The sequence below is a fragment of the Aythya fuligula genome, chromosome 10, assembly GCF_009819795.1.
Source record: "Aythya fuligula isolate bAytFul2 chromosome 10, bAytFul2.pri, whole genome shotgun sequence".
In the NCBI taxonomy this organism is placed as follows: domain Eukaryota; kingdom Metazoa; phylum Chordata; class Aves; order Anseriformes; family Anatidae; genus Aythya; species Aythya fuligula.
Genome location: NC_045568.1, coordinates 10,112,072 through 10,135,142, shown reverse-complemented (window position 1 = coordinate 10,135,142; position 23,071 = coordinate 10,112,072). Strand labels below are relative to the sequence as shown.

The following is a 23,071-nucleotide window of genomic DNA, read 5'->3' as shown; positions in this document are numbered from 1 at the left end:
GAACACTTTTTAACTCAACATTGATGTCTGCTGGTAACAGCTCAGCATGTGGCTCCTTGTTACAGGGAATACAGATGGGCAAGTGAGTGGTGGAGCTCAGTCCCACCGGCTGCTGGCGTGCCCAGGGCCTGCAGTCCTGGGGCTGAACTGACTGAGAATCATAAAATCATTTAAGTCAAAAAAGATCTTCAAGATCATCATTCCAACCATCAACCTGACCTACTGAGTGCCACCACTAAACCACGTCCCTCAGTGCCACATCCACACCTCTGCTGACTACCTCCAGGGATGGGGACTCTGCCACTTCCCTGGGCAGCCTGTTACAATGCTTAACCAGCCTCTCCATGAAGAAATTCTTCTTAATTTCCAATCCAAACTTCCCCTGGTGCAACTTCAGACTGTTTCCTCAAGTCTTAACATTTGTCACTTGAGAAAAGAGACTGACATCCTCCTCACTGCAATCTCCTTTCAGATAGTTGTAGAGAACAATAAGATCTCCCCTCAGCCTCCTTTTCTCCAGACTAAACAACCCCAATTCACTCAGTCACTCCTCGTAATTCCAGTCCCTTCACCAGCTTGCTCTTCTCTACATGTGCTCAAGCAGCTTCATATTCTTCTCGTAGTGAGGAGCCTAAAACCAAACACAGTATTTGAGGTGGTCTCGCCAGTGCTGTCAGAGAAGATACTGTCACAGAATCACCGTCCTTCTCCTCCAGAGAAATTATACACGTTTGGGAGACTTTTTCTCCATCGTTTTACTAAGCGATGCTTTTCCTCTTTTGTCCAGTCCTTTTTTTAACTGGTGTATAGTGCCCGAGTGAGGCGGGCAGGGTCGGACAGGAGCTGGCAGCAGCACGAGGACAAGGCTGAGCTGCCCTTGGAGCTGCTGAGCGGTGGGACACCATAACTCCCGCACCTGCGTGCTCTGCGACGGACAGTCCTTGGAAAGGACTAATTAATAATATTCAGGCTCATTAATGGTATTAAGAGGTGGCGTGCCATCATGGCATTGATCTCAAAGCGCTTTGCAGGCATTACAGGGTCAGAGCTGGCAGCACCTGCCCCAGGTGTGCTCCTGTTTCCAGGTGATGGGGATCACGGTGCCACTTGGGCTGGCCCTTATGGTTCACTTTTTCATAAATTCTTGGCCTTTTATGTCCCTTTTCCATAAATGCTTGGTTTTACACGTCCTTTTTTTGTAAATTCTTGTTTTTACACCTTCCATGGCAGCCAGAGCCATGATAACGGGGCGATGGGTGCAGTGCTTGGTGCCTGACGGTACAACAGGGTGGCTGCGACCCCGAGCACCCCCCACACGGCCCCGGGGCCGGTCCCTGCCCGGTCCCCTCCCGGTGCCAGCCCCGAGCCGCCCCCCCCCCCTCAGACTCCCCCCTCCCACCCTCGCCACCACAAGATGGCGGCGGCGCGCGGTCACGTGACACGCGGTCCCTCCCCTCCTCCTCCTCCTCTCCCTTCTCCCCCCCCTCCCGCCGGCTACCGGGCGGCGTGCTGACGTCAGCGGCGGCGGGCGGGCCCCGTGACCGGAAGTTACCGGAGGGGGAGGCGGAAGTGAAAGCGAGGAGGCGGCGGGGGCCCATTAAAGCCGAGCGAGGCGAGCGGCGGGGCGGCAGCGAGGCTGAGGGCGGGCGCCGCGGCGGCTCGGGCACCACACGCACCGCGGTGAGAGGCGCCCGGGGGCACCGGGGAGGGCGGGGGGAAAACCGGGGGGAACCGGGGGGAACCTCCCGGGCCTCTCCCGGTGGCTGTGGGGGGGGGGCAGCGGGGTTGTGTTGGGGGGGGGGAGGGGGGTGAGGCCTTTGTGGGGCCTCCGCCTGGGCCTGGTCTGTGGGGCGGGGGGAGGGGAGTGGTGGCGCCGCTGGGAGCCGGGCCCGGGAACAAAGGAACCGGGAGAGCCCCGGGGGTGGGCGCTGGGGGGCGGCGGTGCCGGGGCCTGGAGCCGCTGGGGAGGTTTTGGGGGCGGCCTCGGCTACGGGAGGGCGTTGTTAGGGGGGTTTTTGGGGCTGCCCGGGGGTGTTAGGGGCCGGGGGTGGGCGCTGGGGGCCGCTTGTAGGGGGAGCGGGGGCGCTCGGAGCGGTTTGTGGGGTGAAGCTGGCAGTTATTGCGAAAGGGGCGCTCGGCGTGTGCGAAGCCTGAGTCAGGGCTGAGAGGGGATGGGGGGGCGCCTCTGGCTGCGGGTGGGTGACAGGGTGAATTCAGCCATAGGTATGGTAGTGAGCTCTGAGCATATTGAGGGTAACAAACGTGGAAGTGCCTCACCGTAGCGTTTAATGTAACTGTGCTTGTTTTCCTGTAAATAGTGGAGTTGTTCTGGTAGTGGGACTGCTAAAAAAAATACCCCCGTAGTCAGAAGTAAGAGAGGTAACCTCAGCATCTGCACCAGTCTGTGTTACCCAGTGACTCTGAAATCTCTGAGGCAGAGCTGGAGTTCTCAGCGCTGTTTTCCTGAAAGCAACAAACACCTGCTGATAAGCGGAGCTGCCGGGATGTGTATCAGCTCTGTATATGTAAACTGGGAACACATGACAGAACAAAGTCCTCCCCACTGTAAGCAATCCGTCCTTTGTTTGATAACTGCTAATTGGAAGCTTTAAAACTCCCAGCACCTGCCACCTCTGGCCTGTGCCTGGGACTTGGCTTGCTGGTGTGGGCCTTGGGCCGGGGTGAAGTTCCCTGTCTGAGGGAGTAGAGCCTAACCGGCTGGGAACAACTCCTGCCTGGCCGTGGTTTGAAGGCTCTCTTGTGGCTGTTCTGTGAGTTCTGGTGCTACCAGGAGAATACAAGAGAGGCTGGAGCCTCGCCGTGCTTCCAGCAGGGCTGGGCTGCCCGAGTGAATGTGCTCAGTTCTCAGCAGCTGTATTTGAGGTTGCAGTGGGTGGAGTCATTTGAATATTTCTTGTTTAATAATCAGGGCTTCATCGCCGTACGTATTCAGGAAGAACAAGTATACTTGTCTCTCCCCCCCCCCCCCCCTTGTGACTTCCAACAGCTGACTGAACACATGACCTGCTCTCCCTGAGCTGTGAGCAGGCCCACCGTGCCCGGCCTGAGTCAAAGTAGCCCTGAGCTGCTGCTTCAAAGGCTGCCCTTCCTTCCCTGTGCCGTTGGGTTAATCCTCACGGGGTAGGAGAGCTGTAAGGTGGGGCTAATTTGACCCCTTAATAGGGGAAACTTAAAATCCAGTGGCAGTTTCTTGCTCTGAACCGATACAGCCTGGAACAGTGGTTGTATTTTGTGCTGCTGTTACGTTAAACTTGCCTCTTGCGTCTGGTGTCATGCAGTGGTCCATGTCCTACATGGAAATACCCCACAGGCAGGGTAAGACTTGGACCTTAAAAGGCAAAGGGGCCAAGTTAAATGCCTAAATAACTGTTGCAGTGCCTACACTGCGGGCATCCTTGCCCTTCTGCCAAATCCCATGGGTCAGAGGCTGGCCTGAGCAGCCCAGGCAGTCAGGGAAACATCCCCACTGTAACCTGGAAGTGAAAAATGTACCAGCTCTGCAATAGCCTCTCCCCTGTATTCACCCACAGAAGATGTTTTCCTTGCTTTCCTACCCAAAATGAGTGCCCGGGGACAGCAGGGTTATCAGGTGGAGTTTCTGAGGCACCTTCTTAGGGCTCCTGGCTCAGAAGGTCACGCGAGTTACCTGTCAGAGCAAATCTCTGGCAGGGCTCGTCCTTGAGGAAACATGACAATTAGTATCAAACCATCTGTGCACGACTATTTATAGCTCTGTCTCCAACATGGATGGGATTTTGTCTGACTTCTCTGTGAAAATGAGACTAGTTGGTGCAGAACTCACCATTTGGCTGTAAACAAAGCTGCCTGGGCTGGATTGGGATGCGCTGCGAAATGCCTCAGTGCCTGGCAAGCCCAGGCTTAGGAATGAAGGCTGTAGCACAGGGCACCGGGGTGTTTGCATCCTCTGGACACGCTGCTGGGTGTCTGGGATCACACTTGCTGCTGTCCAGCCTGTTAGAATCAGTGCTTTCAGTGCTGGAGTAAGCTGGTCACTTGATAGGCACAGGACCCTCTCACCTCGTGTGCTGTGTTCCCTGATGTCCTGTGGGCTTCTTGGCTGTGACCTGAACCCCTCTGCAGCCCTTGCTGCTAGGGCCTGCTGCTGGGATCCCCCACAGAGCTGTAGGGGCTTGGGGCTTCTTGCCTCAGCGTAATGGGGTCCAGGTGAGGAGGAATTTGTGCTGGATTTGGCTGGGCACTAGCAGCCTGTGCCTTGTGTGCTGTGCGTCTGACACTATTGGGGGCTGGATTGCTGAAATGTTTCCTCATGCAGCATTGTTCTGATAATTGCTGGTTAATTGCTGCAGTTGGAGTTCAGTTGCCTTCCCCCCTGCAGCCTTCTGAAGTGGCCTCCTGGGCTGGGTTGTGACCCGGGGCTGGCGATAACAGGCGCCTGCTTTTTGGTGCCGACCCAAACCTGAGCTGTGCACCCTGACAAACACAGGCTGCGCACGGGGAACAAGCTGAGAGCCAGCAGAGAGCCCTCCAGCCACGCTCCCTTTCACATACAGCCCAACCCCAACTTCCAGAGGGGCTCCCAAGGTCAGCAGCTCCGCCTGCACTGCTCAGAAATAGCAGGTGGTGCAGGGATCCCCCCGCTATCACATGGCTGCTGGCAGCGTGCGTGCTGCTCCGGCCCTCGGCGTGCCGCTGCGCCCTGCGCTGTGCTGATGTCATTGCTGCCACCGCTCCTCCTCCTGCGTGCCAGCCCCCAGCGAGGAGCTGTGTCAACACCGCTGCTGCTAACTCACGGCTGGGGACAGGGAAAGGAGCTGGCCAGGGCTGTGGGAGCGTGTTGGTGTGCAGCTGAGCCTGAAGAGCTTTGGATTCCTGCGCTAGGGAACCTGCTCTTGAGGCTGTGGCCGCTCTCAGGGCGGCGTGACTTGGGGAGGGGCGTGCTGTTGGAGCTGGATTGAAGTGTAAACTTGCGGCACGGTCCTGTTGGTGCGGTTTAAAGGCACTCTGTGCAGTGAGTGCTCTGCTCTCCTGCCCACCTGTAACTACTTAAAATGTCAGCTTCAGGTGACTTGCTATAGTGAGCTGCACCTGGTTGGGTTTCAAGCAGGAATTCCTAAAAGAAATGGAGCGGATCTTTATATCCTCACTGAAGGAGAGCAGCGTTTCTCTGCAGTCTGCCCTAACTCCCTGCGTGCTGCAGCTTTGGTCGCTTGGGCTGTTTAGGGGGTGTGTGAGGGTGACACAGGTAGCTGGGGTGTGCCTTCAGGGGCTGCTGGCTGGAGTGCCTGGGCCTCCACGGCTGGCTCTGCCCTGTAATGAGTCTGCACGGAGCCCGTGGTCCCTGCTGGGCAGCAGCATCTCCTGGAGTGCTAACCTGCTCCGTGCTCACCTCCTTCAAGCGGACTGAGTCACTGGGCTCTGCAGGTGTCTCCTCGTGGCTCCAGATGCCGATAATGCTATCAGCACTAGGATCTGGCTCGGCGATAGCATTGTCTCGAGCATCAGCAGTGAGATGGCTGCGACCCAGCGAGGTGTCTCCAGCTCTCCCCTTCCCCCTTGGAGGGGCCACAGTTCACCAGCACCGCTCTGCGAATCCCCTCCGTGAGGTTGTTCTGCTCCTCCGTGGGGGGTAAAGAAGTGATCTGGCAAACTCCTGCTGCAGGAGCTGGGCGAGAGGCGCCGGGGTGTGAAGCGCGAGCCTGAAACCGAGTCCCCGGCAGGAATTCCTTGCTAGGCCCTGACTCAGCTGTCGCGGTGAGCTGCCTGCTGCCCTCGCCGACCGGGACTGAAAGACTCGTCCTTCCTGCCCTGCCAACCCCGTGAGCACAGCCGGAGGTGTGGGGTATGTGCAGGATCGGGGCTGGGTGCCGCCCCGGGCGCAGTTCTTAGGCTGCGGGGTCTGGAGTTAGGCAGCTCCAGGAGCAGGCTCGGTCCCGAGGACACAGACCTGCAGTAGCTGCTCGGGGTAAGGCTCCGTGGTCCTCCACATCTGCCTGGATTTGGGGCCTCCTGTCAGCTTTTCCCTCTCTCCTACCAGGCTCTTGGTGCTGAAGGAGAGTCAATATTCAGCTGTGGGGTCTGGCAGCCCTTCTGAGGCCCTGGTTTGGGACTCCAAGGCCTGAACCTGCAAATCCTCCCCTCAGTCACTTGTTTCCTGCCCAGTTTCTAGGAACTGGGGAAAACTGCAGGCAGGCCTAGATAAACAAGGCTTGTTTACCACTGACAAGGTCTCAGGGCTGCGCCTTCAATGCAAAGGTTATCTAACACCTCCTATTTGTGTCCCTAAAACTGAAAGCACGCCAGGAATGTGTAAAATCTCAGCGAGCTGGAGACAAAATGAGGAGTTAATCCGAGAGCTTGAAAAATATCGCTGGAAGGAGCGAAGACCTCACAACATCGCTGCTCCTCGACGGCCTGGCCCGCCTGCAGCTCTGACTTGCTCAGGCTCAGCTTCTGCTGGGAAGCCTCAAACCCAGCAGTGTGTGGGGTTGGAAGGGTGCAGGGCTGTCCCTGTTTGTTTGGGGCTGCTGGGACCCGTCTGGCTCTCCTGGCTAGGTGGCTGTGGCTGCACGGACCGGGCTGTGCAGGCACCGTGGCTGGGTTGTGTGAGATCTGCTCCAGGAGAGGCCCGGCAACGTGGACCTGTGCTGGTGGAGCTGAAGGGCTCTGCGTAGGCAAGGCCCTTAGTCAAGACGCATGGCTTGCTGCCTGGTGTCTCCCAGCAGCCAGCAAATGTGCTCAACTCTCCTCCCACATCCTGAGATTGTCTCCCCCAGGGCAGAATAGGGGAAGTTGAGCTCGCCCTGATAAAGGGGGAGGGGAGTTAAAGCGAGCATGCCCGCTCTTGTAGCAGCCCGGTCCCTGGGGAGGAGCGGCGTTGGCTGGGAACTACCTGAAATCCTGAAGGGCTCACGGGGGGCTGCTTCCCCTGGGGGGAAGGGGCACAGCGAGGTCCCTGGGTGACGGCACACCTCAAACCTACAGGAGGAGGGCAGCTGAAGATCTTCAGGTGCTCGCTGTGAGGGCTCTGTGTGTCTGCCTGCTCCTGGAGGCAGATGCCCTGCAGCACGAGGGACCTTCCCCTGCTGGAGGAGCTCCAGGTGAGGGGGGCTACGGCTTCGTGCCTGGGAAATCAGCTCTCAGGGAAGCTGTTGGCTGCAGCTTCCTCCCAGGGCTGTCCTCCAGGACTGAGGACTGCTCCTCCAGCAGCCCCCTTCTGTCAGTGTCCTGGACCTGGTCCTGATCTGTGCACAGCCGTGGTCCCAAAATACCTGCTGCTGGCTCTGGAGGTGGTGGTGGTCATCCCCAGGCTGCTGAGGAGCAGCACGAACCACCTGGGAAGGCTGCCTTCATCACTGGGGATGCTGTGTGCTGCCTTCCTCGGGCTCAGGGCATCTCTCAGCCTGCGTGTGCTGCTGATGTCTCGGTGAAGCAGCCTTGGTGAAGTCCTCCTGTAGCTGCCAGACCTTTAGGGAGGGCTGACTAAACACGGGGACACATCTGCCTCTTTTCTGTAAGCAAACTGTGCCTGTTCAGCTCCCACTTCCTGCCCATGTAATCAGATCAACGTGATACCTTCATAAGAGGTGACACCTAAACCATCAGATCGGTTTCTGTGCTCCTCTGCTGGGTTGTTGGGGTGGGGGTCAGTCCTCCCTTCTTTGGCCTTTTCTAGGGCAGTCACAGCTCAGCGGCGGCTCTGGAGCAACAAAACTTCTTGGGTTCCAGATCTCACACCCAGACACAGAACAGCTCTGAGCTGGGGGAGTGCTGGGAGGTGTAGCAGGGCTGTGAGGCTTGGATTGGAGACCTTGGCTTTGAGAGCTCGGGCTCTGAGCCTGACTAATCGTGGGCATCGATGCCTCCCAGGAGCTGGGACCCCGCTCAGGGAGGGCTGACTCCTTTTGGGGGTCAGCCTTCATACAGTGAGGGTATGTCCGTGCTTAAAGGAGCTCAAACCTTATTGCCAGTGGAAGGAGCAAAAAGCTTCTGCTCTGCCACTTGTTTGGTCACACCACGAGCTCGTTCTGCTCAGGGCTGTTCCCAAGCTCTTGTATTTTAGCGAGGCTTCCTGCGTGTCTCCCTGAGTTGTCCCCATCATTCTGTCTTCAGCACGGAGCTGTCCTAGCCTGGTGTTTAGGAGCAGGCTGCGGTGTGTGCAGGCATCACACCCGCCCAGCAGCCAGCTCGCAGGCCTGTTGGCTTCGTGCCCCAGCTTGGTGCTCCCCCTGAAGCTGCCGGTGGAGAGCTGGGGCTGGTTCTTCAGCTTGGTCCTACAGCAGCTGCGCTGGAGGCTGCAGCTCCACCCTCCAGATGAGGGGAATTCACTGCAGGCAGCTGGAGTCTAAAAAGCTGGTTCCTGTGGGCTCCTGAAACGTGGTTCAAGGTTGTTTTGATCCCAGCCGTGTCACTGTGCTAGGCAGCACGTGGGGCTGTGGGCTTCCTTCACAAAGTTGAAGCTTCTGCAGTGTTTCCTACCCCTGAGAACCATCATACCCACACCTGACAGCTCGCCATGTGATGTTTTAAACCAGGTATCAGAAAATAAAGCGGAGCTGAGGCTCCCGGCTCCTGAAAGAGGTAATTCCTGTCTCCCAGGACTGGCTGGGAAAGGCACCAAGTGGACAGGAGCCTGCTCCTGCGGAAAGTGCAGCGAGCAGCAGGCAGCCTGGCTGCTTCTCCTGAGCAGGGAAACGAGGAGCTGTGCTTCAGCTCTTGGCCGGGCACCAGCAGGAGAGAATGTGTGCTAGAACAGCAACGTGTGGGGAGGAAGGAGGTGGGAAGCAGCTCTGAGATGCTCCTGATACAGCAGGCAGCGGAGCGAACCCTTCTGGGGAGCTGCTGCAGCGACACCTCGCCAGCTGCTTTTGCTGCAGGCACGAAGCCAGCTCGTGGCCCCACTAAATGTGGGGTTTTCCTTGGTGGGTTCTCTCAGCCAGCCCCCGATGCCAGGGGAGGTCAGCGTGTGGCTGCTCGTGGTAAGTGCCAGCAGGAGACAGCACATCTGTGCCTGGCCCTGTAAGAGCAGATTAAACACCCAGGAGCATCTCCCCTCAGGGGATGGAGGTCTGAGCACGGCCTCCTGAGGTGCCACACATCCCGAGGAGCTTCCCCCTTCTGGGAAGAAGCTGGTTCAAGCTGAGCTGGTCCCGAAGCATTTCTCTAGCTTCAGCCTCCTTGAGGAAATGCAGAACCATTGGAAGAGGGAATAAAAATAACTCTTTGGTGTAGTACAGAGGCTTAATGCTTGGCAGCCTCCCCCATGTGAGAAAGAAGCGAGCAGGGGTAGCGTTCCTGTGTCGGAAACGCATGGAGCTGCTTTTCAGGACACTGAGCCTGCACTCCAGGACTAAGCTTTTTTCAAGAAGGCTTTTCCAGCCCTCAGGGATGGCTCTTCCTCAGCATGGTCTGCTCTATGCTGAGCCCGCTGTGGTATCAGTACCTTTGTGGGGCACTGCCTTATCCTGATCAACTTGCTGATGGTGTGGCTTCTTGCTGAAGGCCCTGTGATGCCCTGGAGAAGGGTAAGAGTGGAATCCTGCATTTCCAGGTGCTGTGAGGTGAGCCCTGCTCGATGCTCACCCACTGCTGTGCCCCTTGGCTGGGTAGTGCTAGATGTCCCTGGCAGAGGGCACGAGGGGAGCCGTGCGGTCCAGCAGCCGTGTTCCAGCTCTGCTGGCTTCTGGTGGGAGCTGCAGGCAGCAGGCTGGCAGGCACAGGAGCAGAGAACTTCTGATCAGATGGCCCAGTTCCCTTAGCTTCTGCTTGAGGTGCTCTGCTTTAGTTCAGGTTGGGATTTGTGCTGTTTAATAGCAAAGCTGTGGCAGTGCAGCCTGCTCCAGCAGCTTTAAAGCCAGAGTGCAGGGAGCTGGCGTCTTCCTTTCATGAAGGTGAGCGTCCTCCCCTGCCCAGGGCTGCTCCTGAGCACCTCCAGCAGCAGGCCTGGGACAGGAGCATCCCGTGAAGCTGAGATCTGGTGGGCCACCAGTGCACGCTCCTGCTGTTGCTAATTGACATCGAGGTGCCTGCACTGTCACTTGACGCGTGTGAATGCCTCTGAGCAGTCCTTACCCATCCATCTCTGCTCTGAGCTGAACCAGCTGCCGTAATAGAGCAGAAGAAAGGACAATTGTCACGGCCTCTGAAGCAATGAGGGAAGTCTAATTAGGTTTGGCACGGACTCTTTGCTCTTGCATCTGAACAATTGGTGCCGCAGAGCTTTGTTGGACAGTTCTTGGTTCTCCCCCAGCTCTGCCAAGCCAGTAACACGTGCGGATTGGATGTGAGGGATTCTCCCCGTGCTGCTCCAGCAGGCCAGGTAATAAATAACCTTACCAGGAGGCGTGCTATACCAGGCTTCATCCCCTGAGGGTCACCACGCTGCCAGTGGATGGCTTCCTTAGAGGGGCAGGCATTAAACACTGAGCAGGAGGACTCCTCTGCTGTGCTAGAGGCAGCTGTGTCATTCCTCTGGCACCAGGAAGGCCAGGAGGAGGGATGATGCTGACTGGGCTCTGCCAGGAGGCCTCTGACAGCTCCTGCACGGGGCTGGGTGGGTGTGCTGGAGGCTGCTGTGCGGGTGACTTCTCTCCAGGAGACTGCACGGTGTGAAAACAAAACCAGTGTCTCGGATCTAATCTTAGCAAGCAGGTTTTTCTTCAAGATTTTCTCTGAAGAGGAAGTGTTTGTTCAGAAATGCTCCTGGGACTGGATGGGAGCCCCGTGTGAGCTCACACACTGCCATCTTAAGGGCTTACGTGTCTCTTGCAGGATGCTGCTCTAGAATAATCATGCTGTAAAGCAAGGCAAGCTGCACATGGAGTGCAAAATAGCCTGGGATTTGGATGCCACTGACTTGGCTAAGATCAAAAGCGGTGATGCTTACGCTGAGCTTGCTCTGTGCAGGAGCAGGGGGAGCCCTGCACAGCCCCCGTTTCAGGCTGACTCAGTAACTCGATGTTTCTTGCAGGTGTGTCTGGAGAAACTCCTCTGACAGCTTGAACCCGACAGGTTCAGGTATTCAAACCTGCCTCGTCTGTTTTGAGGCTGTGTCCCGAGCCTCCCTTCGTCTCGTACGAGCCGTGCTCATCAGAAACGAGATCCCTGTAGCTTAGAGCAGGAATGCGGGCTCTGTTTCTGGGACACAAGGCAGTGATGAGCCCGTCTACTCAGCGCTGAGCAATGCGGACAGCAGCCCGTGTTCCCACGTGAGCCATCACAAATTGCCTCTGACTCCAGGCGAGCAAATCCTTGAGTGCTGAGCCTGGCCCGGGGTGGGCTGTGTGCCCCGTTGTACTGACACCAACGGCACCGTAACCACGAGCAGCTGAGGTAGCTCTGGGCGTACCTGAGCTGCCGCGTGTGGAAGCATCCTCTGGCTGGAAGATCATGTGTCTGCTGCAAGATCATGTGTCTGCTGCTGGCTTAGCGTGGGCTGAAGGCCCCAAATCCTCTGCGTGGTGTTGCAGGAGGCTGTGGTAAGGCTTTTCTTACTGCTGGGGTGGGCTGAAAGTCCTGTGGCTTTTGTTTCCAGCACCCCAGCCTCTTTATTGTTGCTGGGAACAAGGTGAGAGTTACGGTGTCCTGTCCTTGGAGTAGTTTGTCCCTTTGGCTTGCTTCATCAGAAACCCCAAGTAAAATCAAATCATCAGAAACCCTGGGTAAAGCAGTGGGGTTTCTTCAATCTGTTTAGATCTTAGATCTTGCTGGGATGAGTCAAAGCTCTGTTTAGCACAAAGAGCTGCTCTAAGGCTGGTGTTGGTGTTGGAGACCTGCTCAGCCATGCAGGCTGTGATAAGGATCAGGGAAGCAGCAAAAGCAGTGCTGTAGAGAGCAACTTGATGCTATGTAAACTAGAAGGGTTTTCTTCTCTAGGAAGGCTCCGGGAGACGTGGTTTCCTCTGGTAACTTGGTGGCGGGTCTGTTTCTACGTGCGATGAGAAGATTAATAAGAGGGCTCGCTCCTTCAGCTGACTGGGCTTAAAAAGTGTGGGGCAGGCTTAGTGGGACGGGATGGGGAAGCTGGGCACTGCGGGTGTGTGGCAGAGCCGAGCTCCTCGTGCTGTCTCGTGGCCCAAGGCAGGCACGGAGCTGAGCAGCCCGGCGGTGCTGTGGCTCACATCCGATGCATCACCCGAGGTGTTTGTCAGGCAGGAACGGCCCTGCACGCCGCTGGGTGGACAGCAAACTATGACAAGCAGGTGGTGTCGGGTCTGATTCAGCTTCCTTCCTCAGCCAAGCTGCTTCCCAGGTAATGAGACTTGGTGGAGCATTTCCCCCTCGCTTGGTGGTGGAACTTCAGCCCACCTTGCACCTGGGCACCGAGGCTCCCCTGTGCCTGAGTGTTGCAATTCAGGGCCCTACAAAATCCCTCCCCGAGCACGGGAACGGCTGCCAGCTTGTCGAAAGCTGCTTTGAATACCAGCAGGCAGCAGCTGATGGCAGGCGAGGCTAAAAACACTCGGAGGAAAAATAGAAGCAGGACGTGCTGGGTGCTGGCGCAGCCACCTCGGGGTGAGTTGTTTACCCCCTGTCTCAAGGGAAACAGGTGACTCTCACCCGGGGCTTGAACCTGTGCAGATGTTTTCCATGACGGCTCACTGTGTGGTATTTTGAAGTGGTTTCGGGGCCCTGCTTGCTGTTCTTGCTCCATCTGGGCCAACTGCGCTGCCGGAGTCTCTGGCTTGGCTAGCACCAGCGTTGCTTGTGCTGCAGGCTCTGAAAACACAGGAGGTGCTGTCTGCTTGGGCTGCTCGCCCCGCTGCTATCGATGGGATGAGCAGGAGCTGGACTAAACCCTGGGCTTGTCTGGTGACCTTCAGCTGGATATTTCGTGGGCCCTTGAGCAGTGCATGGCCTGCCGGTGCTGTCACCCAGCAGCCTGGGGCTGTTCTCTTCTAGTTTCACACCCGGGCACATCAGGGCAGCGTGAGGTGGGCGCAGTCCCACAGGGCTGAGCTGTGAGTGCACCGCTGCCCGTAACGGCAGCAGGAGGCCTTCTGCTGCCCTCCCTGGTGGTGAGGTCTGAAATGGTGAGCTCTGCCCCTCTAATGCTCAAAGCTTGATGATTAAGGCTTTGTGTAGCCAGTTTTTTTTTTTATCTAATAGGAAGCTTCTACAGCTTGGAGCGTGTTGTTTCCCCCGTCAGTGGGATGGAGCAGGCTGCACTTCTCTCTCAGCCGAGGCTCTCGCACATCCCAGGCAGTGCACAGGACCAGGCTGCTCAGAAGAGGCTCCTATCCCTGCTGCTCTCAAAGCAGAGCCCTCCTTAAGCTGTGAAAGTCAGGAATAGCTCCCGAGGAGTAGGAGTTGTGTAGTAGAATGAGTGTGAGTTGGTGTGGCAGGATGAGGGTTTTCGGGCAGCCAAGTCCCTATTTAAGGGATGGGAACACGAAGCCTGTGTCAAAGGTCTCTGCATTCAAAGTAGCACAGCCATAACCATCCTCTGGCTCCTCGCTCTGGAGAGAGCCTGCAGAGCTCCCTAGGGAAAGCCAAGGGGAAGCAGACTGGGATTTGGGACCTCATCAAGCCTCAGCAGCAGGAGAGAATGAATGTCTTGTCCTATCCCTTCCCTGTAGGTGGGGAGAAGGGCGTGCTAGGCTGCAGTCATGCTCAGCTGCTGGTAGCAAGGCTTCATACGTGTTCTTGCTGTGCTAAAGCATCCAGGAATATTTTGGGACCTGCAGTAGCTTCCCAGATCTGGGTGAGACCTGGGCACAAGTAACAGTGAGAGCTCAACTCTCACTCTCACTAATTGGCTGGGCCGTTAGTGGCAAGCTCAGAGCCACTTGCCCATACAGCGGACTGGAGTGATGGCAGGAGGCAGCTCATGGGGTAACAGCAGCAGGCTGAGTGTTAGAGGCTCATTGCTACAGCCCTACCCCACTTTCTCTGAGAAACCCCGTGTGCTGGTAGCCGTGTGCCTCGTGCTTCAGCCTTTTTGGCTGGCCTGGATGGTGGCACATGTCTGACATCTCTGCTCACAGCTTGTGTAAGAATCAGCTTGTACTGTGAGCTTACTGCCCTGCCTCCTGCAAGCCTCAGGGAGGTGGCCTCAGGTAATGTACCCAGAGAACAGCCTGGGAATGGAATGGGGTCTGAGATGAACTTTGTACTGTGAAGGACAAGTACGTGGCTCATTTAGTGGTGTTAAGTTGTGGTTACTGGTCTGACATGGCCTTGCCAGTGAAGAGGGCAAACACATGGTACTGCTCGAGTGAAGCCTTGAATCAAGAAGTCCAGCTTCAGCAGTGCTGGGCTGTGCCAGCTGCTGGTCCCTTGCTGGGAGTCTGGTGCCTGGCCTTCGAGCCTGCTGCCTTGAGGAGTGGTGTGCCAGTGGAGTCTGATGGCATTGTTCTTCCTTTCCAGTTTAAAAGATGACTTCTAGGAAGAAAGTGTTACTGAAAGTCATCATCCTTGGAGACTCCGGGTAAGTGGGGGAGCTTTCAGCTGCCGACCTGCGTCCTGCTGGAGTGCTCTGACCGGGGGGAGTCTGGCTGTACGGTGGGAAGGCAGCAGTGCTGGGAGGAGAGCTTTCTGTCACCGTGCATGGTGGTGTTACCTTGTGGCTCTAAGCATGTCACAACCCCCTGTCCTGAATGTGTCCCCAGAATTTAACGCCTTGAAGCCTTTCCCTGGTATTGAACAGGAGAAATGAAGGCAGGCTATGGGAGCAGAACTGGATGGCCTCTCTACAAGGAGGATCAGCATGGTGTTAATTTAACCTTTAATTTTATTAGGGGGAGAAAAAAAAACACACCTAATAGTCAATTTTGGCTGACTTTTAAAATGTTACCTCTGCCAGAGGTGAAGTTTATACTGAAGCCACCTGCTGAGCTGCTATCTGATCTGGGTAGAGCCATCCCTTGGAGTAAGGCTCTGTTGTCCTGTTCCCTCAAGCAAGGAGGCTGCTCCTCTGGTACAGGTGATGGGTTTGCTGTGCAGGCTGCAACCTGCTCCCCTGACATCAGGCTTATTTACACCACTGTGCCCAGCAAGCTGTTGATCAGGGAGTGCTGCTCAGCCACAGAGTGCCTGTGAGCCCTCTGAGCTGGTTCTCAGGAGGATCTCCACCTCCAGGCCCCTACAGTTGTATGTGTCAGCTGTTACCATGCTGAGCCTGCCCTGTTCTTCAAGCTCCTTCTGAAAAGGCTGATTATTTTCAGTGGGTTTCATCATTTGGTGGGGCACCTCGTCTTTCAAGGTTGCTCTCATGATAAGCACACTGCTTACCAGTGGTCTGATCACTGACTGGGAAGCAGGGTTTCTCAAGACCTTAATTCTTCAAATTCTTATGTGGCCCCAGCATCTGTTGCTGTGGAAGCCCCTCCTTGCTGAGGTGGGTGTGCTTCCCCTGACTCCCCCCCCCCCCCCTTTTTGCCAGGAGGCTGTGATGGAAGGTGAAGGGCAGAGGGATGTTTTCTTCAGAGTGGTTAATGCAAGCTCTGTTGCAGGAGCAGCCTACCTAGTCTTTTTGTCTTTCTGTACAGGGTGGGGAAGACATCGCTTATGAACCAGTATGTGAACAAGAAATTCAGTAACCAGTACAAGGCTACGATAGGCGCAGACTTCCTGACAAAAGAAGTCATGGTGGATGACAGGCTAGTGACAATGCAGGTAAGGAGCAACTCCTGCTGCGAGGGGTGTTTGTTCCTTGTGTGGAAGCATCTGCTCCAGGGTAGCCCAGGGCAGTGCACAGGGTGTGAATCCTGCCTGCACTGAGCTGCTGCTGCTGGGCTTCTCTACGAATCTGCACAGGGGCTCCACAAGGGAAATCAAAGATCAGCTTGCCTGGGCTCAGCAAAGGGAAGCTTTGCCCAATTTGAAGTGTTTGTTCCTGTCAGTGTACATTCTCTTGGTAGAAAGGTGCACTCCCCTAGCCTTCAGGAACTGGGAAGGGCTGGGAAAGGGCTCTTCAGGCCATACTCATGCCACCCTGATTCCTGAGGGTGTAGTGTTAACCTGCCAGCCTGTGAATGCCTAGTGTTGACGCTTCCATCTATCCATGGTGAGGCTGACAGCAAGGCAGCAGAAGCCCTGTTGTAGCCAGCAGAGGAGAGTTTGGGCTGTGCTGGTACCTCAGTGTACCCCAGTGCTGCAGCCTGCCCCAATCCCTAAGTCCTGTTTGTCCAAACAGTGATCCACTGATAAGGCTGGACATGCAAATGGTTATCTCTACTTTTAGAAGGGTATTTCTTGCTTATGAGACTCAGTTCCTGCAGAAGATCCTAAACCTTTAGGTGTTCCTTCACTCTGGAGAGGTAGGGGCTCTAGATGCCTAGTGGGGAGCCCTCATTGTGGTCTGGGTGTCTTGGAGCAGAGCTGGCTCACCTACCCTGTCTTTTGCTGCAGATATGGGATACAGCGGGACAAGAACGGTTTCAGTCTCTGGGAGTTGCCTTCTACAGGGGAGCAGACTGCTGTGTGCTGGTGTTCGATGTCACGGCCCCTAACACATTCAAAACCCTAGACAGCTGGAGGGATGAATTCCTCATTCAGGCCAGTCCAAGGGATCCTGAGAACTTTCCTTTTGTTGTGCTGGGAAACAAGATTGACCTAGAAAACAGACAAGTGAGTACTGTGACTTGCTAGCTGCCTTTTTAAGAAATTGCTGGAGTGGGAGACCTTGTAGGAACACGGGAGGGTTACCTGAGTGGAAGGTGCATGTGTGGCTCTGCTGTTGCATGGTACTGGAGAAGAGTTCCTCCAGGTTGTTCCCCTCTGCCTAGAGGGGTTTGTTTCAATCCCTGTGCATAACATGCTCCTGCCCAGCAGTAGAGAGCCTGCCTGGCAGGCTCAAGCCTGTGGAAAAGCTGCTCAGCCCTTGTTCTGCTTCTAGAACTGGGGCTGTGTGTGTGGAACAGCTCTGTATTAGGTCTATAATGAGACCAGAACCCTTGTCCTAGCTCAGGTGGGATTCCAGGGGGTGGTCCCTGGCCTTGACCTGGAAACCAAGCCCCCTCTGTGTCAGGCTGAAGGTGGTGACGCTGCTCTCTGTCCACCCAGGTCACCACAAAACGGGCGCAAGCCTGGTGCTACAGTAAAAACAACATCCCCTACTTTGAAACCAGTGCCAAGGAGGCCATTAATGTGGAACAAGCTTTCCAGACGATTGCACGAAATGCACTTAAACAGGTAGGAAGGGGCTGGTGGCTGCCCTCTGCTGGTGCTGGCTCTGCCTCGAGTTCAGCCAGCGTGGGCCCCTGGGGAGGTTTGGGCTCTCCCACAGCTTTCCCCAGCTGAGAATGGCCCTGTGCATGCTGAGGGCTGTCCATAGAGCTGTGGCACTAACTCTTCCCTTTCTTCCCTTCCCTCCTGCTAGGAAACCGAAGTGGAGCTTTACAATGAATTCCCCGAACCCATCAAACTAGACAAGAATGACCGAGTGAAGGCTTCTGCGGAGAGCTGCAGCTGCTGAGGGAAGAGGGAGGGGTTGAGCACAGTCCTTCACAAACAAATATCACACTTAGGCCTTCAAACACACAGCCCCTCTTCTGTGTTTAAAAACAAAATTAAAAAAAAATTCCATCTCCAGCTGCCAAAATCCACCCATCTCCCACGAGCATCTGAGAGTCCAGCACTTCAGAGCTCACATCCCCGCACCATCCACATCACACTTCATGGTAACAGACCTTTCTCTTAGTTTAAAATGGAAACTCTTACGTATGTTTGGAACTGAATCTAATTCCAGGTGTCCAACGGAGAGGAACTGTTTACAGGTAATCTGTGTAACAAGTTACATACATTTTTAACTGTCTTGTGTTTTCCCCTGTGAAGGCTGCAACTGGAAAGGCTGATTACCTATAGTTCATTGCAAGCTCAGCACTCAGTCCAACTAGGTTGAGTTTTGTATGTATCTCTGTTAATGCTTGTTACTTTTAACTAATCAGATCTTTTTACAGTATCCATGTATTATGTAATGCTTCTTTAGGAAAAATCTTATAGTACATGTTAATATATGCAACCAATTAAAAATGTATAAATTAGTGTAAAATTCCTGAATTACATGTTCAAGTACTGAAACACAGATTGTGTAGAAAGTGAGGAGGACACTTGTGAACTGTGGTGTGCTAGCAACACAGAGTCCAGATAGAGGCAGTATTCTGTACAGTAGAGATGAACTACATAAGCCTTCTTGTTCTGAGGCCAAGAGGCTTCATCTTCTGGAAAATCTGTCTGGCTTCCTTGTATCTAAATTCTCAGATTTGCATAACAGCATTGATATGCACACTGGATTATTGGATTTGAAATTAAATACAGCTATGAAATGACCTCATTTGTTCACCTCCCCTACTGCTTAACTCCTAACATCTTGGAGCGAATATGGGAAGGAGCCAGAGCTGAGGTGTGCCAGTGGCTCTTTGTGCTGTGGAAGGAGCACCTCTCCCACCTGGGTTGTGGTAGCTGTTTCTCAATGAATTACCTGGACTACGAACCTTCCCTTTCTTCTTACTGACTGCTAATCTGGATTTTTTGGTATGGAAAAACTTGGCAATCTAGTCCCTTTCCTCTCTTCCTTTCCTCCTGGTATTTGTTCTTGCGTTTGTAGCTTGCTTAAATGGAGCCCTTCTACCTGTTTTCCAGAGGTCTACATTCTAGTACGTAGGCTGAGCTCTTATGTAAAGAGACAAACATGATGCCAATAAACTTAACAAGAACAAACCTCCTTGTTTACTCCTGTTTCTGACTCTCTTTTTTTTCCCTGCACTAACATACCTCCTTCCTCCTGTTTGGTGACCCTCTTAGCAAGCTGCTGCCTGCACATCACAGCCTGTCTGTGCTTTTCCCTTACTGTGCTGTCTGTGCCTTCTACATAGCTTCTTAAGAGGGGGGTTGGCAGATGCTGCTTGCTTAGGTGACCCTAGAAGTGGTGGTAGGGCAAACACCACTCTGCTCTGTTTGGAGCTGCTTGCAGTGGCAGGAACCGTGCTGCATCTGGTCGCTGTTTATTGGCACAGTCCCACATCCCTCTCCTGGGCGTGCAAAAACCCTTGGGAGTGGGGAAAGGAGGGCAGTGCTGCTGAAGCCCCTCCTGCCACGAGGTGTGAAGAGCAGCTCACTGGTACTGGCTGCAGCTCAAAGGCTTCCTGCAGGAGGAGCAGGATTCCTGCAGTGGCTTTGCTCTAGCAAAGTCTTCAGTGTTGGTTGCCCTGGTACGGTCACAGCTCACCTGAAGGCAGCACCAGCAGAGGGGACAGGAGGCTGAACCTTTAAAAAAACAGATTTTGGGGGGAAATGCAGCCAGCAGCTGCAATGCCTGGACTTAGCAGTGTCCCCAGAGGGAGCGAAGGACCCCTCCTTGGTATGGTTAACCAAGCCCAGGCCTTCAGTTCCCAGTGCCTGGGCATGACCCTCTGCTTGCACTCAGCAGTTGCTTGCTCGCTGCTGTGCCTGCAGCCAAATGGAAAACAAAGCGTAGAGAAATTAGGCCAGTTATTTCAAGAGCCTTTTAACAGGTTTTGTGCTCTGTATCCTACTTTATGGCTTCATCCTTGTACACTTTTTCTCCTGCTTGACTGGGCTTTTGCTGTCCACATCCCTTTCAAACAGCTGTGCTGCGGCAGGGCTGTGTCCTCGTGGGGCCACTTTCCTCTCTGCATCTCTGAAAGGCTCCAGCTTGCTGCTCATCTCCACTGAAAGCATCACTGTGTTTGTTTTCTGTACAGTTTTAGCAGGGAGAAAGGCTGAGGGAGGCGGGAGCAGTAACTGCACCATGACATTTTGGGGAAGGGAGCGTTAGTTCTGCACGTACAGCCTGCTGCTGGGGCCTTGGGGCTCCTGGAGCCGAGGGCCAGGCTGTAGCATGAGAAGGGCTGCGCGTTGCAGCTCTGGAAGAGCCCTGTGCAGACACTGTGTAACCTCTATCACATCAACCAAACGGGCAGCTGCACAAAGCAAACAGAGATCCACATCGGTCAGTCAGCTGCAGTGCTCCTAGCCACAGGATGTTACAGATGCTAAAGGGGGAAGGATTCGATATGCCACCTACAAACCAACACTTTTGGAGGTGGGGATGTGATACGTATGCACACGAGGGTACAGAAAACAGTACAGGAGGCAAGAGGCCTGGGAAGTGGTGCTCTGAGCTTGCCCTGCTGTTACACGTGGAGAAGCTGATGCTGGCAGAGATGCTGCTGCAGGACAGAGCCATCACCATGGTTTGAAGGAGCCCAGGGAGGCGGATGCTGCCTGGACTGATCATCCCTGCAGGGTACAGCATGCTTGGGGTGAGCTGCCCTGGGCTTGCTGGTCAGGGTGGGAAGGGGAGACCCGAGGAACACCCTGCTGGGAGCAGGAGGGCGCCAGCATTTCTTTTTACATTTGCTTTGAAGTGGATTCAAAATTCATTCAAGCTTTTTGAAAAACGCCACCCTCCCATCCCTTCCCATCCATCACAACCTCAGGGGGCCGGGAGGAGTGAGGACCCTGCCACCACGGGCAGCCTCCTGCTCAGCCCCGCTGTGGGGAGCAGGGCCAGCAGCTGCCTCTAGCACAGCAGGACCCTCACCCCCAGAGCCTCACTCACCCTGCTGCCCTCGGGGGCAGAAATGGGGCAAAGTGCCACCACCCCCATCACCGCTATCACCAAGCGCAGTGAGCAATGTCACCCCCAGCACCTTCCACTCGCAGCACAGCGTGATGCTGGGGCAATGTGGAGCTTGCAGCCAGTCGGTGGATGCCTGAGACCCTTTTTTTTTTCCCTCGGCGGACTTTGCAGAGGGCAGCTGGGCTCTGCAGGACACCAGCTTCATAACAGCATTGACGCTGTGTGTGTGGGCATCATCGAAGCAAAGAGCAGCCGACCTCCGCCCTCGCTGCCTGCACGAAGGCCAAGCTGTGGTGTCAGGGTGGCAGAGCTCAGCCCGTACCTAGGCTGGGAGCCAGCCCTGGCCCCGTGCACCTGCAGCCCCAAACAGCCGCCAGCCCCCTGCGAACATCACCCCGCTGCCAGCCCCTCACCCGCAGCCCCCAGGTGCACGGGGGGATGTGGGCGCAGCAGCACGTAGACACGTCTCGCAGCTGTATGGGTGCACAGAGCTGGTTCTCGCTGAATATTTGTGCATGATTTACATTTATAAATACATTTACACAGACTATGAAGTGTGTGTGTATGGCTGTGCATACTTTGAGAGCGAGAGAGCTCGAGGAAGCAGGGCATGGACAAGCTGGCAGGTCCAGGGGGCACATCTGTGTGGGTTTGGCCAGGAACTTACACAGACACAGCCCAAGAGCACAGCGTGGTTTAATTGTGGGCAGGCATTTATTTACTGAGCTATGCCGACACAAACACACTGAGGGGGCTGCAGGCTTACTGATGTACACACACACACAATGTATAGTTTTTTGTTGTTGTTGTTTTTGTTTTTAATTACATACAAAGAGATTATATATACACATATATATAAATATATATATATATATCGATATGATGGCCCTCATATACATTTTGTTTTTATTTCTCTATAAAAATATATAAATATGAATAGCTAGATTTATATGTACACATGTGTGGGGGTGAGAAGTAGAAAATACAGACACACAGTTACATAAATAGGTAAATACTTAAAATATATGTGGAGGAGGGTATGGGGATAGCTCTGTGTGAACTCTCTGCATGTAGAGAGAGAATGAGGGAACACGGCTTGTGTGTGAGCCATCTCATTTTCCCACAGCATTCTCCTCAAGAAACTATCTGCTCGTGGCTTGGACTGGCGCACGCTTCGTTGGGTTAAAAACTGGCTGGATAGCCGGGCCCAAAGAGTCGTGGTGAATGGAGCCAAGTCCAGTTGGAGGCCAGTCACTAGTGGCATCCCCCAGGGCTCGGTGCTGGGGCCGGTCCTCTTTAATATCTTCATCGATGATCTGGACGAGGGCATCGAGTGCATCCTCAGTAAGTTCGCAGATGACACCAAGTTAGGTGTGTGTGTCGATCTGCTCGAGGGTAGGAAAGCTCTGCAGGAGGATCTGGATAGGCTGCACCGATGGGCTGAGGTCAACTGCATGAAGTTCAACAAGGCCAAGTGCTGGGTCCTGCACCTGGGGTGCAATAACCCCAAGCAGAGCTACAGGCTGGGAGATGAGTGGTTGGAAAGCTGCCAGGCAGAGAAGGACCTGGGAGTGATGGTGGACAGTCGGCTGAATATGAGCCAGCAGTGTGCTCAGGTGGCCAAGAAGGCCAACGGCATCCTGGCTTGTATCAGGAACAGTGTGACCAGCAGGGCTAGGGAGGTGATCGTCCCCCTGTACTCAGCTCTGGTGAGGCCGCACCTCGAGTACTGTGTTCAGTTTTGGGCCCCTCGCTACAAAAAGGACATCGAGGTGCTTGAGCGGGTGCAGAGAAGGGCGACGAAGCTGGTGAGGGGCCTGGAGAACAAGTCCTACGAGGAGCGGCTGAGGGAGCTGGGCTTGTTCAGCCTGGAGAAGAGGAGGCTCAGGGGCGACCTTATCGCTCTCTATGGGTACCTCAAGGGAGGCTGTAGCGAGGTGGGGGTTGGCCTGTTCTCCCACGTGCCTGGTGACAGGATGAGGGGGAATGGGCTTAAGTTGAGCCAGGGGAGTTTTAGGTTAGATGTTAGGAAGAACTTCTTCACTGAAAGGGTTGTGAGGCTGCCCAGGGAAGTGGTGGAGTCACCATCCCTGGTAGTCTTCAAAAGACGTTTAGATGTAGAGCTTAGCGATATGGTTTAGTGGAGGACTTGTTAGTGTTAGGTCAGAGGTTGGACTCGATGATCGAGGTCTCTTCCAACCTAGATGATTCTAGGATTCTGTGTGATTCTGTGAGCTCTTTCTCTAGCATTATATACATGTATGTGTGCTAAGAGAGAAAGAGAGAGGTTAGGTTCCCTCCCCTCATCTTCAAGTCTATATGTACACATGCACATACAGATATATACACATAGAGAGTGTATATACATATACATATATGCATATGTATAAAAATTAAGAGAATTATATGTGTGACCAGCTGTCTACGTAGCACATGTGTATACGCTATGCATAGATATAGATTATAGGTATAGCAAGAGAGAAGTATGTGAGAAGACCTCAGGATAGAAGTGTACATGCATAGAGA

The 23,071-nt window shown here is 54.6% G+C and overlaps 1 protein-coding gene across 2 annotated transcripts; it reads left to right on the top strand.

Annotated features, from left to right (window-relative positions):
* The first annotated feature begins 1,551 nt into the window (after nt 1–1,551).
* On the top strand, nt 1,552–18,672 carry RAB7A (RAB7A, member RAS oncogene family). 2 transcript variants are annotated; one of them, XM_032194139.1, is made up of 6 exons: nt 1,552–1,612; nt 14,368–14,428; nt 15,489–15,615; nt 16,351–16,569; nt 17,005–17,133; nt 17,321–18,672. In XM_032194139.1, the coding sequence occupies exons 2-6, from the start codon at nt 14,376–14,378 to the stop codon at nt 17,414–17,416; spliced, it is 624 nt and encodes a 207-aa protein (XP_032050030.1). In that variant the 5' UTR covers nt 1,552–1,612; nt 14,368–14,375; the 3' UTR covers nt 17,417–18,672. The 2 variants fall into 2 exon arrangements, with proteins under 2 accessions (XP_032050030.1, XP_032050029.1); XM_032194138.1 differs by lacking the exon at nt 1,552–1,612 and adding an exon at nt 1,619–1,680.
* Nucleotides 18,673–23,071: the final 4,399 nt, after the last annotated feature.